We start from the raw sequence: 17,881 nt of genomic DNA, 5'->3' as shown, positions 1-17,881 counted from the left end.
ACACACGTGTACAATCTCACCTTCTGTGGTTTCCAAACAGGAAAGGTATTTGTGACAAGGCCGAGCTGGCAGCCACTGCCCCAGGCCCACAGCTCATTCTGGGCCGACAAAGCCAGGCTGTGTTCACGTCCACAGACCAGATCGATAATCCGAACTGTCACTGGAGGAACAACCTCGCTGTCCACAACACTGACTGGACATGGCTCTGAAACTGACCAGAGTAAAAGTATGAGTTACACCACAAGTATCTGAAGAAATGTATAATTAAAAAGAAAGAATAATGAAAGAAAACACCATTATTTAAACAAAGTTTCCCTGTTTCCTGTTTGTTTTTGAAAACAAAACCCTAGCCATAACTTAGCTGAAAAGAATGAATGAAGGAAGGAAGGAATGAAACAATAAAGAAACAAACAAACAAACAAACAAAGCCAACCTGTGATGTTGGTGGCCGTGCCTTTCTCAGTTTGCCCACATTGTCCTGCAGTATTTTCCCCCCACATATAGACGCTGCCCTGCTCACTCAGGGCTCCACAGTGGAAACCACCAGCGGCCACTCGAACCACCGTCTTCCCCTGTAAGGCGACCTCCAGCACCGGGGCTGACACCGGGACACTGAGGTCCCTCCATAAAAGCTCTCCAAAGGAATAGACCAGACCTCCTGGAACATGGCAACAAAGACGTGGAGATGACTCAGTCTGAGACTAAAATGTAAGAGATACTATACAATGAGACAGTTATTACTGTGAAATAAACCTTGATGAGGTGCAGAGCTTGATTTATTTTACAAGACCATTGTGCTGCACATTATCCCACTCACTTATTCATATAAGAAATAAATCATTTGTCAAAAATATTGATATAAAAATAACCTTATTAATTTGAAAATGATTAAGGCGCTTCCCTTAAATAAAATGGTCTTCTTAGTTGTCACAGTGTTATTCATAGTGATGTATTAAAGAGACACACCTAATAGTCAGTGCTAATAGGACCAAGATTGGGTGGTCATGGCTCAGGAGGTAGAGCAGGTCAACCAATAACCAAAGGGTTGGCAGTTTGAATCCCATTCTCTCTTAGTCATGTACTGTTGTCCTTGGGCAAGACACTTCACCCACCTTGCCTCCAGTGTCACTCACACTGGTGCATAAATGCATATGGTTGTTCGGTGGTGGTCGGAGGGGCCATTTGGGACAAACTGGCAGCCCAGGGCAGCTGTGGCTACAAACATAGTTTACCACCACCAGAGTGGGAATGTGAGAGTGAATAAATAATGGTATCTTGAAAAGCGCTATAGAAATCTACTCCATTATTAATCCATTTCAAGATCAGTATCAGCTGAACCTGAAGCCCAACAACTAATACTAGGCTTCTCTGGAATCACTGATTTTGACTGAAATTAAATTTGTCTGAACTACATTTTCTAAAGCTAGACTGATGTTCAGTTCTTCAATAATTAATTTGATGATCAGTTCATCCAGTGTGTAATACAGTCAAACATAATTCATTTCTAGCTGCAGTGATTTCTTTTGATCGCATTCTTACTCTGCCATTCTTTAAAAAAAACACCATCAGTCGACATGTGGTCTTTTACAGACATAACAGACCACTGTTCACTCAGAACTGAGGACTTAACAAAGCCAAGAAATAAAATAGGATAATATGTTGATGAAACAAATACTGACTTGGTTCAAAATAGCAGCAACAAAGTGCTTTCCCTTATGGATGGGGTGATATGGATAAAATACCTCAACAATTATTAGTAATACCTTTAAACCAATATGTTACAATAAGCAATGAATGACTCAAGATTCATATTTAACTGCATCACTGTGTTTTAGAATACCACAACTCTAAATAATACTGCAAACTGTTGTGTATTTAACATATCATTTTGTTCTATAAAACATTCATTTGGAGAGTAAAACTGTAATTTGAGTATTGAGGTGTAAACACTACGACCTTTTCCACACTCACCTTGCGTCAGCAGGAGTCCGTGGTGTTCTCCCAGTGCAGCCTGTAGTACAGGCCTGGACAGCAGCACTCTCTCTGGGCTGAGCTGTTCACCAAGGCCCCCTGACCTCCAGATGTGCAGCAGTCCTCGCTCTGGAGGTGTGGGGGCCCGCTCACCCTCAGAGCTGCAAAAATATATAAACAGAACTGAGTGATATGGCTAAAATAAAGCTTAGCACAGACGTGTTGTATGAAGCGCAATGTGAATTTGTGAAGTTCCTTGAGATTCTCACAAATTCTGATTGGTGCTACAGTTGCGGAAAATTTTTTTAGACCATCCTTGTTTTCTCCAATTTCTTGTTCATTTTAATGCCTGGTACAACTAAAGATACATTTGTTTGGACAAACATAATGATAACAACAAAAATAGCTCATAAGAGTTTAATTTAAGAGCTGATATCTAGCCATTTTCCATGTTTTCTTGATAATAACCAAAATCACTTCAGTTCTTACATCAGTATCTATGGCATTGTACTGACAAAAACAGTTCTTTTAGGTGATCCATGTTTTCTTTTCTGTCTGTTTTAGTTACATGATACACACAGGAGTTAGTACTGGATTGCATAATCATTGTTTTTGATGACTTTTGATGGTCTAATCATTTTTTCCACAACTGTGTATGAATAAAAAAGAACTGAATTGCATTGAAACAGCCTAAATTAAACATGACGTTATCTAATCTGACTTTGAGATCACACATACAAACACTCTTTCTAAATCTAAACCAAGCTGTGAAAAACCATGACATTTTGCATCTAGACCACACTGCTCCAGAGGCAACCTGCCATTTTAAAAATTGTATTTTTCAGCTGAATGAACTACAGTACATTCCATTTCATTCATGTGTGAACCAAGAATTGTTTAGCCTGTGCAGGTTCTGACATGCTGTATGTTTTGAGGGTGTGGCAGAAAATACATTAATGACTGATAAGTCGTGGTTACGCCTTTACTTATTAAGAAGTAGTTATACATATATCAGCAGAACTGTGATGCAGAGATGCAACACTGACATACTTGCAGGATATAGTGACAATTGATCATGGAGAATAAAACAGCTATAGTATCATCACAACTTCTTTTACTTTTTTCCATTTTTTTTTTGGCTTTAACCGCTGGTACTTCACTTACGGCAAAAACAGTGAAGTAGAGGTGTACTTGCGGTGTATTTCTGAAGCTAAAACATACTCTTAGATTGCAGGGGAGAAATAATCAGAACAGGAAGTGTTCGATGACAACGTGTGAATGTTCTGCATATTTACCTCTCGTCCCTGTTCTGCATCACTTCCCACTCTTCACTCCACAGCACAGCGAAGTCATTCTTATCAACATTTTTCCATCGTTCTTGTCTTGAGTTCACTTACAAGAATCAATTACTTTCCAGACTCCAAACGCATTTCCATTCCTGTTTTGATGCTTCACCTCCTCTGGCTAGGGAGGATCGTTCCCTTTTAAACACCTGTTAATCAATACAACAGTGTAACTACATGTTTTATTACTGGATCTCACATTAATGGAATGTATGTATGTATGTATGTATGAAGGCTCAGTTCATTCTGTTCATTCTACTTGAAACAAATCTAGTTAAAACACTGCTTTGTAGAACTACATCATAATGTGAATACTGTGGATATACAGTACTGCACAAAGGTTTTAGGCAACAAGTGCACAAGGTACAACTGAAATATAGAACAGCATTAAAACACAAATTTCAGAAATGAAAGAAGTATTCAGTATTTAGTGTAATTTTACTTTGTACTTATTATGTCTTGAACTCTTCTCTGCAGACATCATGAGCTATAAAAACTGATCTTCTAGTGTTTTAACCAGGTTTCATTCAACACATGTCCAGTGTTTCTTACTAGTTGGCTTACTTTTTGTCATTCGAACACAAATCACACTAAATACTGTTTCTTATAGAAGCCAGGTTTGTTTGCTTTTTTAGGTTTTTTGTGAATTTTTAATGCTGTGCACAATATTTCCCTCTACATTTATTATATTTAAATAAAAAGACTGAGAAATAGAAAGTATGCACATTACAAGAAGAAATAACAAAAAGCATCATCAGTCTCATGGTTTCTACTGATCACACAGTAGATGCAACTTAGTGGACAGTTTCAGTGTAAGTGAGGAGGTATACACATGTTCTGTTTTAATGAATTAAGCAAAGGTTTGGCCACACTTCAAACATGGAAGCACTAATCTGTAAAGCCTTTAACCTAGAGACCTCAAACATTAGCTACATTAGTTTAATAGTATTAGACAGCAGTGGATTGCCCCCGAATGTACTATACATATCTTTGTCCCTTTCTATACCTCTTTTCATGAAACACATCCACTTTTGTCTTGACATTGAGCACAGAGGTCATGTTTCCCCGATACAACTCAGGGTAAGGCTAATTAACTGAAGTTTGCTAGCTTAATGCTAATGCTGCTACACAGGCTAAACTTACCGTGTGTCACTCTGTCCGCCATTAAAAGTCCAAGACGTGTGTGATGCGTTAAATCGAAAATAGTCCGCATAACTGTACGCTACTGTCACGGCAGAGATGTGTGAGTTTTATCCAGAGTCAGTATGTCCTAATCAGTGCAGCGCAATGAAAGCAGAAGTTGCTGCTGACAGTTCAGTGTTGTTGTTAAAGCAGCTTCAGGACGGAAGCCGAGGATGGACAAAAAGTACGGAGGCGCCACACCTGTTGATGCAGCGCGAAGAGAAAACAATACTGTCTATAAATAAGTCAACTCCAAACGTTTCTGTTTTAGAGTGGGGGAAAAATGTAAAATTATATGATGAAAATATTTACATCTACAAACTATGGTTTACAATCAGTGAATAACATGAACAACCACGACAACATGAAGCTTCTTCAGAAAAACAAGTGCAATTTTTAACAATTTTAGCATTTTATTTTTCTGGTATGTTGCTAGTTGTCATTTTTAGGTGACTCATTTCTTTGGTAACCTTCACAGCAAAAGTCAATCAATTAAAAGATGAATTATGTTACTTTTCATATGGACCAAACATGGGGGACAAAAAGGAACTTGAAGCCAAACTAAAACATATACCAACTATCTTAAGCATGTACAAGTTTCTGTGTAATACTAAGGCTATCATTAACTACCCAACTAAAACACAATGGGCTCGAGACATTGGTGTTCCTTTTTCTACCTCACAATGGGATGCAGCACTGCAAAAATGCACCAAAGTATCCTGGGTGTTTGTTTATTTTTTCTTCAGGTTAGAACATGTAGCAGGTGGAACTAATCTTTTAGCGTTCGAGCACCCAGGACTCATTTTAGGGACATACAACAAACAAATACTGCCATGGTGATCTGTCACTAGACTTGACAAAGAAATTAGGTTTTGAGAACGGACAAGCATTTGACTGGAAAAGAAAAATGTGCAATGTTTCTGTTTTTGCACAGTTTGCACTTTAATGCTCTGAGATGTGCATTTAAATGGGCTCATTGCAGCCACTGATACTGTTAAAATGTTCATCTTTGTTACCAAAATTTGTTTGTCGATCTAAAAAAAAAAAAGTTACTTTATTGTCATAGTTGCAAGAAAATTGAGCATATCCTATTTTTATTTGGAAAAATATTGCCTCAGGGAGCAGTCTTATTGAGTTTATTTGCATTGTTCAAGCAAAAATCAAAATTATTTTTAATTTGAACAGCAAATAATTCAATGAAAAGCAAAAGGTATTGTTACAATATTGACGTTTCTTTCAATAAAAGTTATAATTGGATGTTGGGGTTGAGGGGGGCCTGGAGATTTTTCATCTTCCAAACGGGGGCCTGACAGAAAAAGACTGAGAATCACTGACAGTAGAAACAAGCATCTTCATCCACTGTCATTGATCCAACTCCATGGGTTTTACTTGTGAATCAATGTTGTAGAAGATGACAGTGTTGCCATGGTAACTACGGAGCCCCTGAATGTCTAAATGGCTCATATCTGATGGCCATAAAAAGCTGAGAAATGGCATTTTACCTTAATTATTTACATATACTGATTAGTGGATCAAAAATTGTTACATATTTTAGATCAGTAGATGCTTTATGTGCTGTTTAGGTCCTCAGGAAGTCCACCCAGTGCATCCGTGTGTTGACTGTTTTGACGGCTTTGAGTGTAAATTTCTGCAATATTTCCTCCTGCAGTGACGCATGGTTCCTTTTGACTCATAGCCTGTTTCTCTCCCATAAGTTTGTATTTTTTGCAGTCTACCTTGTTAATTGTTAATCACCTTTGAGACATCTATCACCCTGCGCTTTCCTTCCCTTAACTCTCATCATTTCAGTCTCTTTCTTCTCTTTGCCCCTGTTTCACCCATGTTCGTGATCAGATCTTGTTTGCTGTTTTACTGTTTTCTATATAAAAGTGTCCAGCAGGTTTTGGCTCCCTGTTTTACTGCCTGCAGTAAAAACTGAAAAAAAAGGAAGAAAAAACACAGTAACAAGGGCAGGGAATCCAGGGGAAGAAATAGAGTCTAATATATTCTGGAGCATGAGACATAAAAAGGCAAACATCTGCTGCAGTAGTTCAGGGGTCTTACATGTGGTATCACCTCTTTTTTTCTTGTTAATCATCCAGTTGCTCTTACTGCAAATTATATTTTCTATTCTTATTATCAACGTTAGGAGGAAACTCATGTTCTTAAGAGTTGAAAGACTGGAGTCCCATTCTGTATCTGTCTGTATGAACAACATTAAACAACTTTACACCTACAAAAGGCAAGGACACCCAGGATTTTTAAGTGTCTCATCCATATATGTTAACTTAAAAAGTGCTCAAACTCAGACAAAGTCATAATCAAACCTCAATGTGGATTCTGAAGCACACGCTTTTCATGCACACAAACCTCATGTCGTGACCCGAGCAGCCATTCCTCTGGAGAGAAATGCTCATAAAACCCGACTGGAGTTGGAAACAACACAACCTACATTTACAACACAACACAGGCAGTGTGTGTCTGAGAGTGTGCGACTAAGGAGGGTTGTAACCAGGCCACAGACGCACAACGACGTCTAAGATCATGGTTGGAGTGACCACAATGCCGTGACGAGAAGGAAAGTAATAAACACATACTTGACCCTTGTGTGTGTCAAATGGGATTTTTATATTGAATATTTTGCAGCCACTTATAGAAAGAAATAAACACAAAATTCGGTGTTCAGTGAATTATATCTCTGACATTCTCATGGCTCTACCACTGAGAAAGACTTCAGGCCTGTGATGAATGGATGCCACTTAACTGGGTTGTATACGTTGTTAATAAACAGATATGACAAATTATAATAAAGTTTCACTGCGCTATATATAGTTTCCATAAACTGACCGTATTGGGCTCAAGGTTTGCCAACTCCTGACTCCAATTAGCTGTTTTTGGATTCATTACCCTAGGGGTTTTCCTTTAGCAAAGTCAGTTTCTAATAGCTGTGTTCAATAAAGACATGAAATATTATAATTGTTTGTGCGGTATTTGGTTAAGAACATTGACTAATGTCGATGAGACCACATTCTATGACCAATTCATGCAGAAAACAAGGACATTTCAATGGGTTCATTATGTACTTTTTCTTGCCACTGTTCCTGCAGCAGATCTGTCTATGTTGTTAAATCTCAGATCTGATTAACTGTTAAATTTATTTTATTGCATCCTTTTTTGTGTGCCAAAAAATTACTGATGAGGTGCTACCATGTATAATTATCAAATGGGAGGCCTGTGAAATGTAAAACACTATTTTTTTAATAAGTTACTTTAGTCTGTAACTGGCAAAATGCAGCCAAACTGTATCATCTAATGCACAATATGGTCAAAGCTTTATTTTCATATACATCATAATTTGACATGCTGAGTAAAGGTTCTGTTTGAATGGTCATGTGTTCACCTTTGTGTTGGATCATTATCTAGTGTTAGCCAAATTCACTGTTAAGCTGAAGTTAGGTGGATTTATGATCTAAATATATCAAAAATTTCACCAAGTTTTACACAAATCTGTAAAAGAAATTGATCATTTATGTGCATGTTTCCATCCAGTATTTTTATGCACATACTGAGAGTTGTTTCATCATCATTATCATCGTCATCATTATAATCATGGTGTAAAACTGTGCTTCCTAATCTTAGTGTTGGGACCCGAAATATCATGTTTGATGCAGAGGAGAGACCACAGTTATAAAAGCTGTAGCAAGATTAAAATGACTTACAAGATGGTAATGACATTAAACAGAACGGTTCGGAGACTAAATTGACTTTGGAAGAGTCTGTAAAAATGTGACATAGTCTTCTAATGTTGGGTCCTGAGGCTACACCAAATTTCTCATTTGGGTCTTGAGCTGAAAACGTTTCCCAACCACTGGTTTAATACTTTAACAGCCACCGGAGACCAAAAGCATCAACCAGTCTAAAATGTTAAACTTACTTTGGATCCACTAATCCCATTAATACATGTAAATAACTGGTGTAAAATGTAGTTTATCATGTTTTCATGGTCATCAGGTATGACCCATTTGGACATTCAGTTAATCTTTGAATTTACTCTTATGAAATAATAAACTTTTAAGAACATCTACATTGTCAGTAAATTAAATTTAAGAAAATATTCATTTTCCACTAAACAATGCAGAAGATGAAATAATAAATGCTGATAAATGACTTAGGAAAGGTTATGAGAATCTAGGTTATGTGGAGAAAAACAGTTTCAAAGTTGCCTCAAAAACAGCTGTTCAAGTCTTTGTAAGACACTATCTGAGCTATGGACTGAGGAGTTGATGGACAGAAGTGGTATTTAGTCAAACAGCCTGAGGCTGAGTTTAGCTTTTGACCCCTGAACTGCACGGCTGGTCTGTGTCATGTGACGTTGTTTTGTACTTTTCCACACATGACATCTTTACAGGTTGTCAAAGCCTTCATAAATTATAGCATCTCATTACTGTTTCCATGTAACATGACAGTTCAGTGAACTTTGGTACTTCCTCACATGTCAACACATACACACACAAGGCATTTAATAGTTATTTAACAATGTTTCATACACCGGCAGTGGATTTTATTTCTGCATTTTATAATACATTTATATATGTTTTGAAACTTTTTACAAGTTTTTAAAACCATCAAGTTCAGAGTGGTTTTATGTAGAACAGTACTGTACCAGAACATGCTACATATTACCAAAACCACCAGTGAGTCAACAGTATGTATCCACAGATTGTATCACTCACTGAATAAAGGTTAAAACTCATTGACACACATCTGCATTATGGTATCGTCAAGTTTTCTTCTTCAAAATAAAACTCATAGACACTTATTTTGACACTTATTCTTAATAACACTGTGTCTTGAACTGTTCACATGTTTCATCAGCTGATAGTTTACATTATAGCTCTGTTAGCTTAGCTTTGTTAGCTTTGCTCTGTTAGCTTAGCTCTGTTTTAGACTGAAAACAGCCACAGTTAAACCACAAATCACCTCTGTTTCCTGTACAGTTTGTGTTGTCAGTAGCTGAACTAAACATCTGTTTGGAACCGTTCAAACAACGTCAGAACTGTTACAGTCTAGTCTGAACCGTGGATCAACAATGGCAACTTAGCAAAGATAATAACATCCAGGGGCGCAGGATTGGGTAGGGACGCTAGGGACCCATCCCTACCAATATCCAGCCTCTACTGTGTAGTCACTATCAATACAACCACTGTCCATAGTGTTTAGTCAATGATTATGGCACACAAAGGATTAATAGTGGGTCTCTTCCAGAGCACTTGGGGCACTTTTGTGCCCCCACCAATGTCAAAATCAAGCATACTCCCTTGATAACATCCCATAATAACTTTATACCTTCATAAGCCTCACAATCAAACTCAACCATGTAGATGAAACACTGGCATTTCATCATCAAACTCCATTCTTTTCTTTAACATCTGTGTCCAGTGGTGAAAACAACAACAGTGATTCTATCTTTTATCACTTTGTCACTTTCTTTAACTCTATAAGTTGTTTCTTAGTGGTTCTCATCCCATCTGATCACTTTCTGATACTTTGCTCAAAGACTCTGTGGTGTTAGTTTTCCTCACCAGAGATCAGTAGAGTGACTCACTACTCCCTCTAGTGGACACACAAATCCCTCAGCCCGTCAATAGATTTTTTTTAAAAATATTTGGAAGTAAAATACAACATGGACTGCTTTTAGAACAACTTAAATGAGTGATATTTTGCTTTTTGTTTTTGTTTTTGTTTTGTTTTTTAAATGGAATTATGCTTTTTAACGCATTTCCCTGTGGTCTACATGAACTGTAAATCCTCTGCTTGGGTCTGAATTCTTCATTAATTCAACTCCACAGGTCCATCTTTAACCCTACTTCTGAGTAATGACACCAGAAAGGTTGTTTTGAGCCACTTGAGCCACTTCAGGCTCTGCCCCCTACAGGTTGTTGACTGTGCTGCTCTGTCCCATTCAACCAACAACTAAACATTTTAGGTAATCGGCTCGAAGTTTGGGCATATTTTCAGTTTTTACTACAACTGCTGCTGCTGATAAACAATTATGTCGTACTCTGAGAAATGTTCATCAGAAGTCTTTACCTCATATGTGCAAATATCATGATGTAACTAGTTATAGACGTAGCAAATTAAGCAGGAATTAAAACAGGCTGTAGAAATCCACTCAATTTTTGCCAAAATGAATATAAAGATAGCTTTGCAGCACCTGGAGGATTCAAATTCAAATTTTATGAACTAGTAGGGTCCAAATACACAAATAAAAGAACCAAAGACTAATAAAAGTGGGTTTAGCTAAATATGACCCCTTTAACTTCACACTAGCTTGTTTTCACTTGTCCCACAGTTCCTGAACACACCTGCAGCAAGGTGAGAAGTGAAGCCACTGGAGGTCAGCAGAGACAAAACTTCTAAGCCCTGTTGGATTAACCCTGGAGGTAAAAAGATGCATTTACAGTTAAGCCATAAGTACATGTTTTGATGCTCTTTTTTTGTCGGCACTTCCCATCTTTTTAGATCTATAAGCCCTTTGTTTTTCTGTAACATGGGGAGAGGACTCCAGCGGTTTTCAGGTTAAAAGATTTCAATCAGTTTGCGGCCACCTGGGGATACTGCATCACAAAAGCTATCTGAGGCCAAACAGACGTCACTGATGGGCTGGGGTTCTCTTCCAAAGGTAACTGAAGGACAAGAGGATCAGACATGAGTGTGTGGCAGTAATAAAAAACTCTCTGAGGAGATGAGGAGCTCTATGTGTCTGGCAAAGAACGATATCACCATGAGTATGTTTTCAGTTTATGTAATTACTGATTTTTTTCATAATATGATGAATTTGATCTCATTGCTGTTTTTTTCCAGCTCAGTTTTTAAACAAACACATGAAAAAAAGGGGGAAAAAATTCTCGTCCACCCTTGTTGACCCGAAAATGACTGAATTTGATCTCATTGCTCATTGTCCTTAGACAAGGGTGGGGTTTGATTTTAACTATCTGGCTGCAGACTGAAAGTAATGTGCATGTGTGTGTAATGTGCAGTGTATTTAAAGAATATTGAAAACACATGTCTGGAGTCTAATAAAACATTTTAGGCACTGGGTTGTTTGGCGATATCTTCACAGGCATGTGCTCTTGGGTGGAGGAAGTCAAACCCATGGGAAAGAACACATTCAAGTATCTGGATATGAAATAAAGAAAAGCACAGCTGGACTCCACTGACCTGGCAAAATTAATCAGGAGTAATTGATTAGCATTTAACCCTTTCCTGCATGACATAACTACAGTGGACAATTATTCAGTCGTCAATTAAAGCTATGTTATTTGCAGTGATGACTCCTGTGATGGCATAAAATCCACCGAAGAGGGAAGTACTTCTCTTAGTTTTTTCCTTTGTTTAATACGTGAAATAAAAAAAAAAAAAAAAACTCTTAATTGTTGTGCCATTGAATTCTTTTATATTTGTTCCTCTCACTTTACTGTAAAATCAGTGTTTTTTAACCCTGGTGTCAGGACCTCATGTGGGGTCGCCTGGAATTCAAATGGGGTCGCCTGAAATTTCTAGTAATTGACAAAAATTAAAAAAAAAACAACAAAAAAAAACAAAAAACAACTTACTAATAAAAAATATATGGTGCGTTGACAGAGACAATCCCAATCCATAAAAGACATGACAAACTGTGAAGCTGAAACTGAAGCACTGTGGTACTGTTTATCAGTCAAATGTTCATGGTGGTCGGTTTCAGATGCTGCAGCTCTTCCATAATTCATAGTTTGAGTTCTTATTTGTTCAGTATTAATTGTCAGCCTTGTAAATCCAAGCTGGACTGACTGTACATATCCTGACCAAGGAAAATAAAATTCTCACTTTGTGCAGTAATCTACATCTGGCTTTTCTGCCTCCGTCCATAATAATATACATTATATAGACTAAATGTCGTCTAAAATTAACATTGATTTGCAACATAGTAAAGCAAACTATTACATGATCAAAAACAAATTAATTTTAGCAAAAAAAAAAAAAAAAGTCTCAGTTTTGAATGTCCTGGGTCGACAGAAATCTGTGATGTTAAAATGGGGTCACGAGCCAAAACAGGTTGGGAACCACTGCTGTAAATGCTGTTGTGACACTTTAATTCCCACCATTGTGGGATAAATAAAGTCGTACCTTACCCTGATATATTTAATAAATCTAAAACACATGGTCACAAAGGAAATCTCTAATTACCTACAGCGTGTGTTCACAGTTTAATCCTTATGGTTTATGTCATTTTGTTTCATTCACCAGACAGCTGACAGTTACATTTTACACTTCCTTCCACTCCTTTTTAAATATGCAAATATATACTCCTGAGACAAAGCAATTGCATTTTTGTCCTCTGTAAGGGGACAAGAGTTTCACAGCTTTTTCACTTACTTTACGTGCAAAGGACATTCCATAAAAGAATAAAAATAAAATAAAAACTGCATCTGAAAAATTGTTGCATCATGCTTTTTCCAATCAAGACAATTATTTCATGTAAAAAGGGTAAAATATTTACTTGGGTCTCAAGAGGATAGAAGTCATATTTTGTTTTCATCTGTATCAGTAAGTTTTCATGTTTTCTTGAAATCTGTTTTATTTCTAGGCACTAAATTAACATTATTTTGTTTGTTTTGTTGCTGAACTGAACAATGAAATGGGATTGATTTTCTTAAAGTAGCAATATGTTTTATCGATGTGTTTATGCTTAAAAAATTAATACCATTACACGTTAAACTGTAGACGCATGGAATTCAGTACAATGAATGGTGGTGTATTATGCTACAGAAATAATATATTCAATTAAAAAATCTAATTTGATATTTTTTTATGTCAAAAATGCTATTAGTTTATTAACAATTCATGTATGAAAAGGTTAAAATATTTGGACAGAGGTGATTTTATTCATATTTTCTCACCAGTTTTAGCCTCCTAGATGGTCACAAAGTCATTATTTTGTGCTAATCATTTTAATTAAGGTTGAAGTTTATTCAGTCATCTTCCATAGTACAGAACGTACAATGAATGAGGTTGATTTTAAGTCAACAGACTTTGAATTCTGTTGAGACTGAACAGGCTTAGGCAGGAGCTAAATGCTTATATACGCCTTGCCTACATTCAAATCAAAATCAGTTTTAGGCACCAATCAATACATCAAAAATCATTCTTGCTTGTATCCCTCAGCTTCTAATTGAATTTAGCCGTCATTTTGGAAAAACATTGTAAATTTTCATAAAACACAGGTAGGATGTCCCACACTGAAGAGTCTGAAACAACAGAATACGTACACAACTCACAGCGTACTGACACAAAACTGAGTTGACTTTGTTTGTCTCATTCACACCATGATGCAAGACTGATGCCTCGAAACGTATCAACTGTGGAGAGTGTATTCTAAGAAGCGCAGAGTTAGAGTGTGAAGAACAGTCGTTGAGCGTGGGCATGGCTGACAGAGGAGTCCTAAAAGCAGAGAGAGCGGCGACCATCTGGCTCAGGTCAATCTCCCACAGAGAGTGATGATCACAGTAGAGTGTGTGTGTGCATGTGTGTGTGTGTCCTGCAGTTAAAGGTGATGATCACAGCTGTGTGTTTGACCTCAAAACCGCAGGAGGTCCCCCCCACCCCACCACCACCACCACCACCACCTCTAATCCTCTTCCTTCTCTGTGTTTCCCCCCTAGTTTTCCCCCTTCGGATGAGATTCTTTATGTTCCTGTTCCTCCTCTTCATTTTTCAGCACCTTGAAATATGAAACAGAAAGACTGAAATCAGAAACACACATTTAGTCTAAATGGAGGTAAGTTAGTGTGAACAAAGCTGACACAAAGCTCTGTTTGAAACTTGGCCGGAGCAGCCATTGTGACTTCACCCCCTCCATTACTTTGCATCAATTAGCACATCACTTCCAACACTAGTGTGTGTGTGTGTGTGTGTGCGTGTGTGTGTGTGTGTGTGTGTGTGTGTGTGGGTGTGTGTGTGTGGGTGTGTGTGTGTGTGTGTGTGTGTACGCAGTGGGGGAGGGTGAATAAAAGAGTAGGCCTATTGTGTGTGGTCAGAAAACAACAATACAATTTACTCGATAAGATTTATTGCTTCTGTCAGTGTTGTCGTGTACAGTGTCTCCTGTTGCCATGGTTACTCCGACTGTCCCACCTGTTGGACGTGTCCACACTAATACAGATATTTTCTTCTTCTGTCCACACAACAACACAAATACAAGTCCAAACTGATCTAAAACACTTAGACAAACCATGGTGGACGTAGCAAACAGAGAGGCTTTAATCCTCAGGTGTCAAACATACGGCCCATGGGCCACAACCAGCCCGCCAAAGGGTCCAGTGTGGCCCCTGGGATGAATTCGTGAAATACAAAAATTATGCTCAGATATCGACAATCAAGGATGTGAGTAATTTAAATACATTCTGCCTGTTACTAAATGTATTAAAGATTCAGATTCAGATTTCTTTATTGTCATTCAGACATTACATCAGAGATGCACCGCAGTACAAAATTACAATGCATTTGGCCACATTAAAAATAATTAGATAAACACCATAAAAGAATAAAAAAAAAAAAAAAAGAATAGGTCAAAAGAAGAAAAAAAGGCAGTATTAATATGTAGAAGGCAGTATAAATATTTATAGATCAACTGTGATCTGTCACTTGTATAATACACACGTGTAAATGATAAATGAGGCAGAATGTTGTTAAAATTGCATTTATTTTCTTAAGACATTTTAGGCTGTTCACATGCTATTCACATTTTTAAGGAAACTTTGTAGATGTAAACATTTTCATAATGTAATTTTGGTGTTTTCACTGTTATTATTTTACTGCTCTGTCCCTCTTCAGATCATCATAGGCTGTATGTGGCCACTGTTTGACCCCCCCACCTGCTTTAATCTGACATGACGGTGAAGCAGCAACAAGTTCAGTTCTAAACCTCAGTTTCCTTATGTGTTGGGTTGTGGAGGTATATTCTTTACATGATGTGGATTTGTCCATAACACCGGTCCAGTCCATCTCCTAGAGGTATCGGTGCTGACTTCGATCTACTGCAGGTCATATACTGACTCATATATCTGGATTCAGGTGCAGCTTCATTACACAAAGTTATAATAGACATGAACAAAATAGGATGTGACACCATGATTTTTCAGTCTCTCTGTTTTTTGTTTTTTTTGTTTCTTTGTTTTTTAATCTGACCTACAATGCTGTTTACATGTGGATGAGAGGGCCAAACATAAGGGAAAAAATCTGTTTTGCAAAAATATTTGCATTAGTGTGGACGAGGAATTAACCCTTTAAGACCTAGAATTATTTTTGTGGCAACTTATAAATAATTTTTTTCTCTGCCTCTAACCATTCCAAAATGGTTTATTATAATATTATCCTCTGCATTTAGCTTTTTTTTTTAGTGAAAATCAGGTCTTTTCCTATATTAAATTTGTTGATCATGTAGATGCTCATAAAAGCTCAGAGTAAATTCAAAGGTTATTATATCAGAAGAGAGAAACGTTTTTCAGCAAAACATAAAAAGAAACATCTCCAACTCCTGCCATTTATTAAAGTATTTTTAAATGTTCATTAACCCATATAGACCCAGTGCTACTTTGGTGTCAGTTCCCAAAGGAATTTTTTCTCTACCTTTAAGTGATTTATCACCATTTATTATAATATTATCCTCTGAATTCAGCATTTTTTCAGTATAAATTAAGTATTTTCTTATGTTTAATCTGTTGATCATGATGATGCTCATTAAAACTCAGAGTAAATTCAAAGGTTATTAAATCAGAAACAGGGAAAACCTAAGAAAAAGTGACATTTTTAACAACTATATCAATAACTGAACATAAACCCAGCGTCTCCATGCACTGTCATTGATCCAACTCCATGGGTTTTACTAGTGAATCAATGTTGTTAAATGACAGTGTTTCCATGTTCACTACTGAGCCTCTGAACGTCTAAATGGGTCATATCTGATGACCATGAAAAGCTGAGAAACTGCATTTTATCTGAATTATTTACATGTATTGATAAGATTAGTAGTTAAACAATTATTGAACATTATATGTCAGTTGATGCTTTTACTCACCACTTTAGATTTTCAAGTTAATTTATTTCGGCAGCATCAAACAACAGATACACTGATAATCTGTCTGGATCTATAGTATATGTATATATTTGCAGATTAATGTAAATCCTTGAGTATATTTGCAAAAGAAACTTGCTCCTACCAGCTACCCAAAGTGCACTGGCCACACATTGCCATTTGTTTGCACCCTGACACAATACTGGCAGAGAAAGTATGCTCAAACTCTTCTCAAACTCCTCTCAGAACAAAGCACTTGAGACTTCCTCTTCCAAACCTCTTTTTTGGCCGGTGCTCAGACAGTTTAACATAAGAAACTGCAGCGCACTGATGTTTACTGAGATTGGGCCCGATCCGGCCTTTTCAACAGCTGAATTCAATGTTTAACCCCCACAACCATCTGTTTGGGGTTCCTTTGTAGCAGTATTAACACACACTTCTCTGAGAAAGGTCTTATTTTAATTAGGAAATAACTCGAGGAGGTAGACTCCCTCGAAAGGTCAACCCTCATAGTCTGCATTCCACTGCGGGGATAAAGCTACACAAAGGTGCGCTGGATGATAGTGTTGAAGGTTTGGAGAATGTGCAACCCGAGGAAGCAGGAAGTGTTGCATTGGATAACACACCATCTGGTTTTTGATCATAAAAAAAGGTCTTAACAAAATATTACATAGCCATGAGCGCACATTTAACCACTGCAGTATAAGCATCCCCCGCCCTGCCTTTGGGAAAGTAGATCACATCACTTCTCTGCAGCTTCTCAGTGACAAACCCCAGTAAAAACAGGACAAACTAGTTTCATTATCTAACCTAAAGGATGGGCGCCCTCCGGTGCAATCAGCCTCCACTCTGCTTCATCTTCTACTGCGATGCACAGCTTGAACATTGTCATTAAAACGTCTGACCACACTGTCACTCTTAATAGGTGCCATTCATCACCGTCAGCTTCAGATCATGTCGCTCTGTCCTGGTATTAACGAGACCAAACAGAACTACAGGTGTGTATGTCCACTGCTGACTTTAACCGGACTAATCACAGAGATGTGGTTGTAATGGAAGCGTTTTCCTGACATGTCAGTGTGGTTTGGCAGCTCTGCGCTCATGACCACAAAGCTCCAGAGAGCAGGAAGGACAATGGGCCAAAGGAACTCCCTGCCATTAAGGAAACTAACCACACATATTGTCTGTGAAAGGCCCAAATGATAATCCAGGTATCTGTCCTCCCGGTGGACGACAGTTTAGCCACTAACCATCTGTCACAGAGTATCTGTAT

The 17,881-nt window shown here is 37.6% G+C and overlaps 1 protein-coding gene across 3 annotated transcripts in view; it reads right to left on the bottom strand.

The window, feature by feature from the left end:
• The window catches only part of LOC115412337 (alsin-like), a 37,804-nt gene extending 33,152 nt beyond the window's left edge, over positions 1-4,652 (bottom strand). For all 3 annotated transcript variants that reach the window (XM_030124772.1, XM_030124773.1, XM_030124774.1), the window contains exons 1-5: positions 4,458-4,652; positions 3,267-3,463; positions 1,972-2,132; positions 434-658; positions 21-211 (exon numbers count right to left, since the gene is read on the bottom strand). In XM_030124772.1, coding sequence (XP_029980632.1) covers positions 21-211; positions 434-658; positions 1,972-2,132; positions 3,267-3,286 — 597 coding nt within the window. In that variant the 5' untranslated portion in view covers positions 3,287-3,463; positions 4,458-4,652. The remainder of the gene's footprint in view (positions 1-20; positions 212-433; positions 659-1,971; positions 2,133-3,266; positions 3,464-4,457) is intronic.
• Between the last annotated feature and the right edge of the window lie 13,229 nt (positions 4,653-17,881).

Source organism: Sphaeramia orbicularis, chromosome 21 (assembly GCF_902148855.1).
Source record: "Sphaeramia orbicularis chromosome 21, fSphaOr1.1, whole genome shotgun sequence".
NCBI lineage: Eukaryota > Metazoa > Chordata > Actinopteri > Kurtiformes > Apogonidae > Sphaeramia > Sphaeramia orbicularis.
Note: the sequence above shows the minus strand (reverse complement) of the source record. Positions and strands in the feature narration are given on the sequence as shown.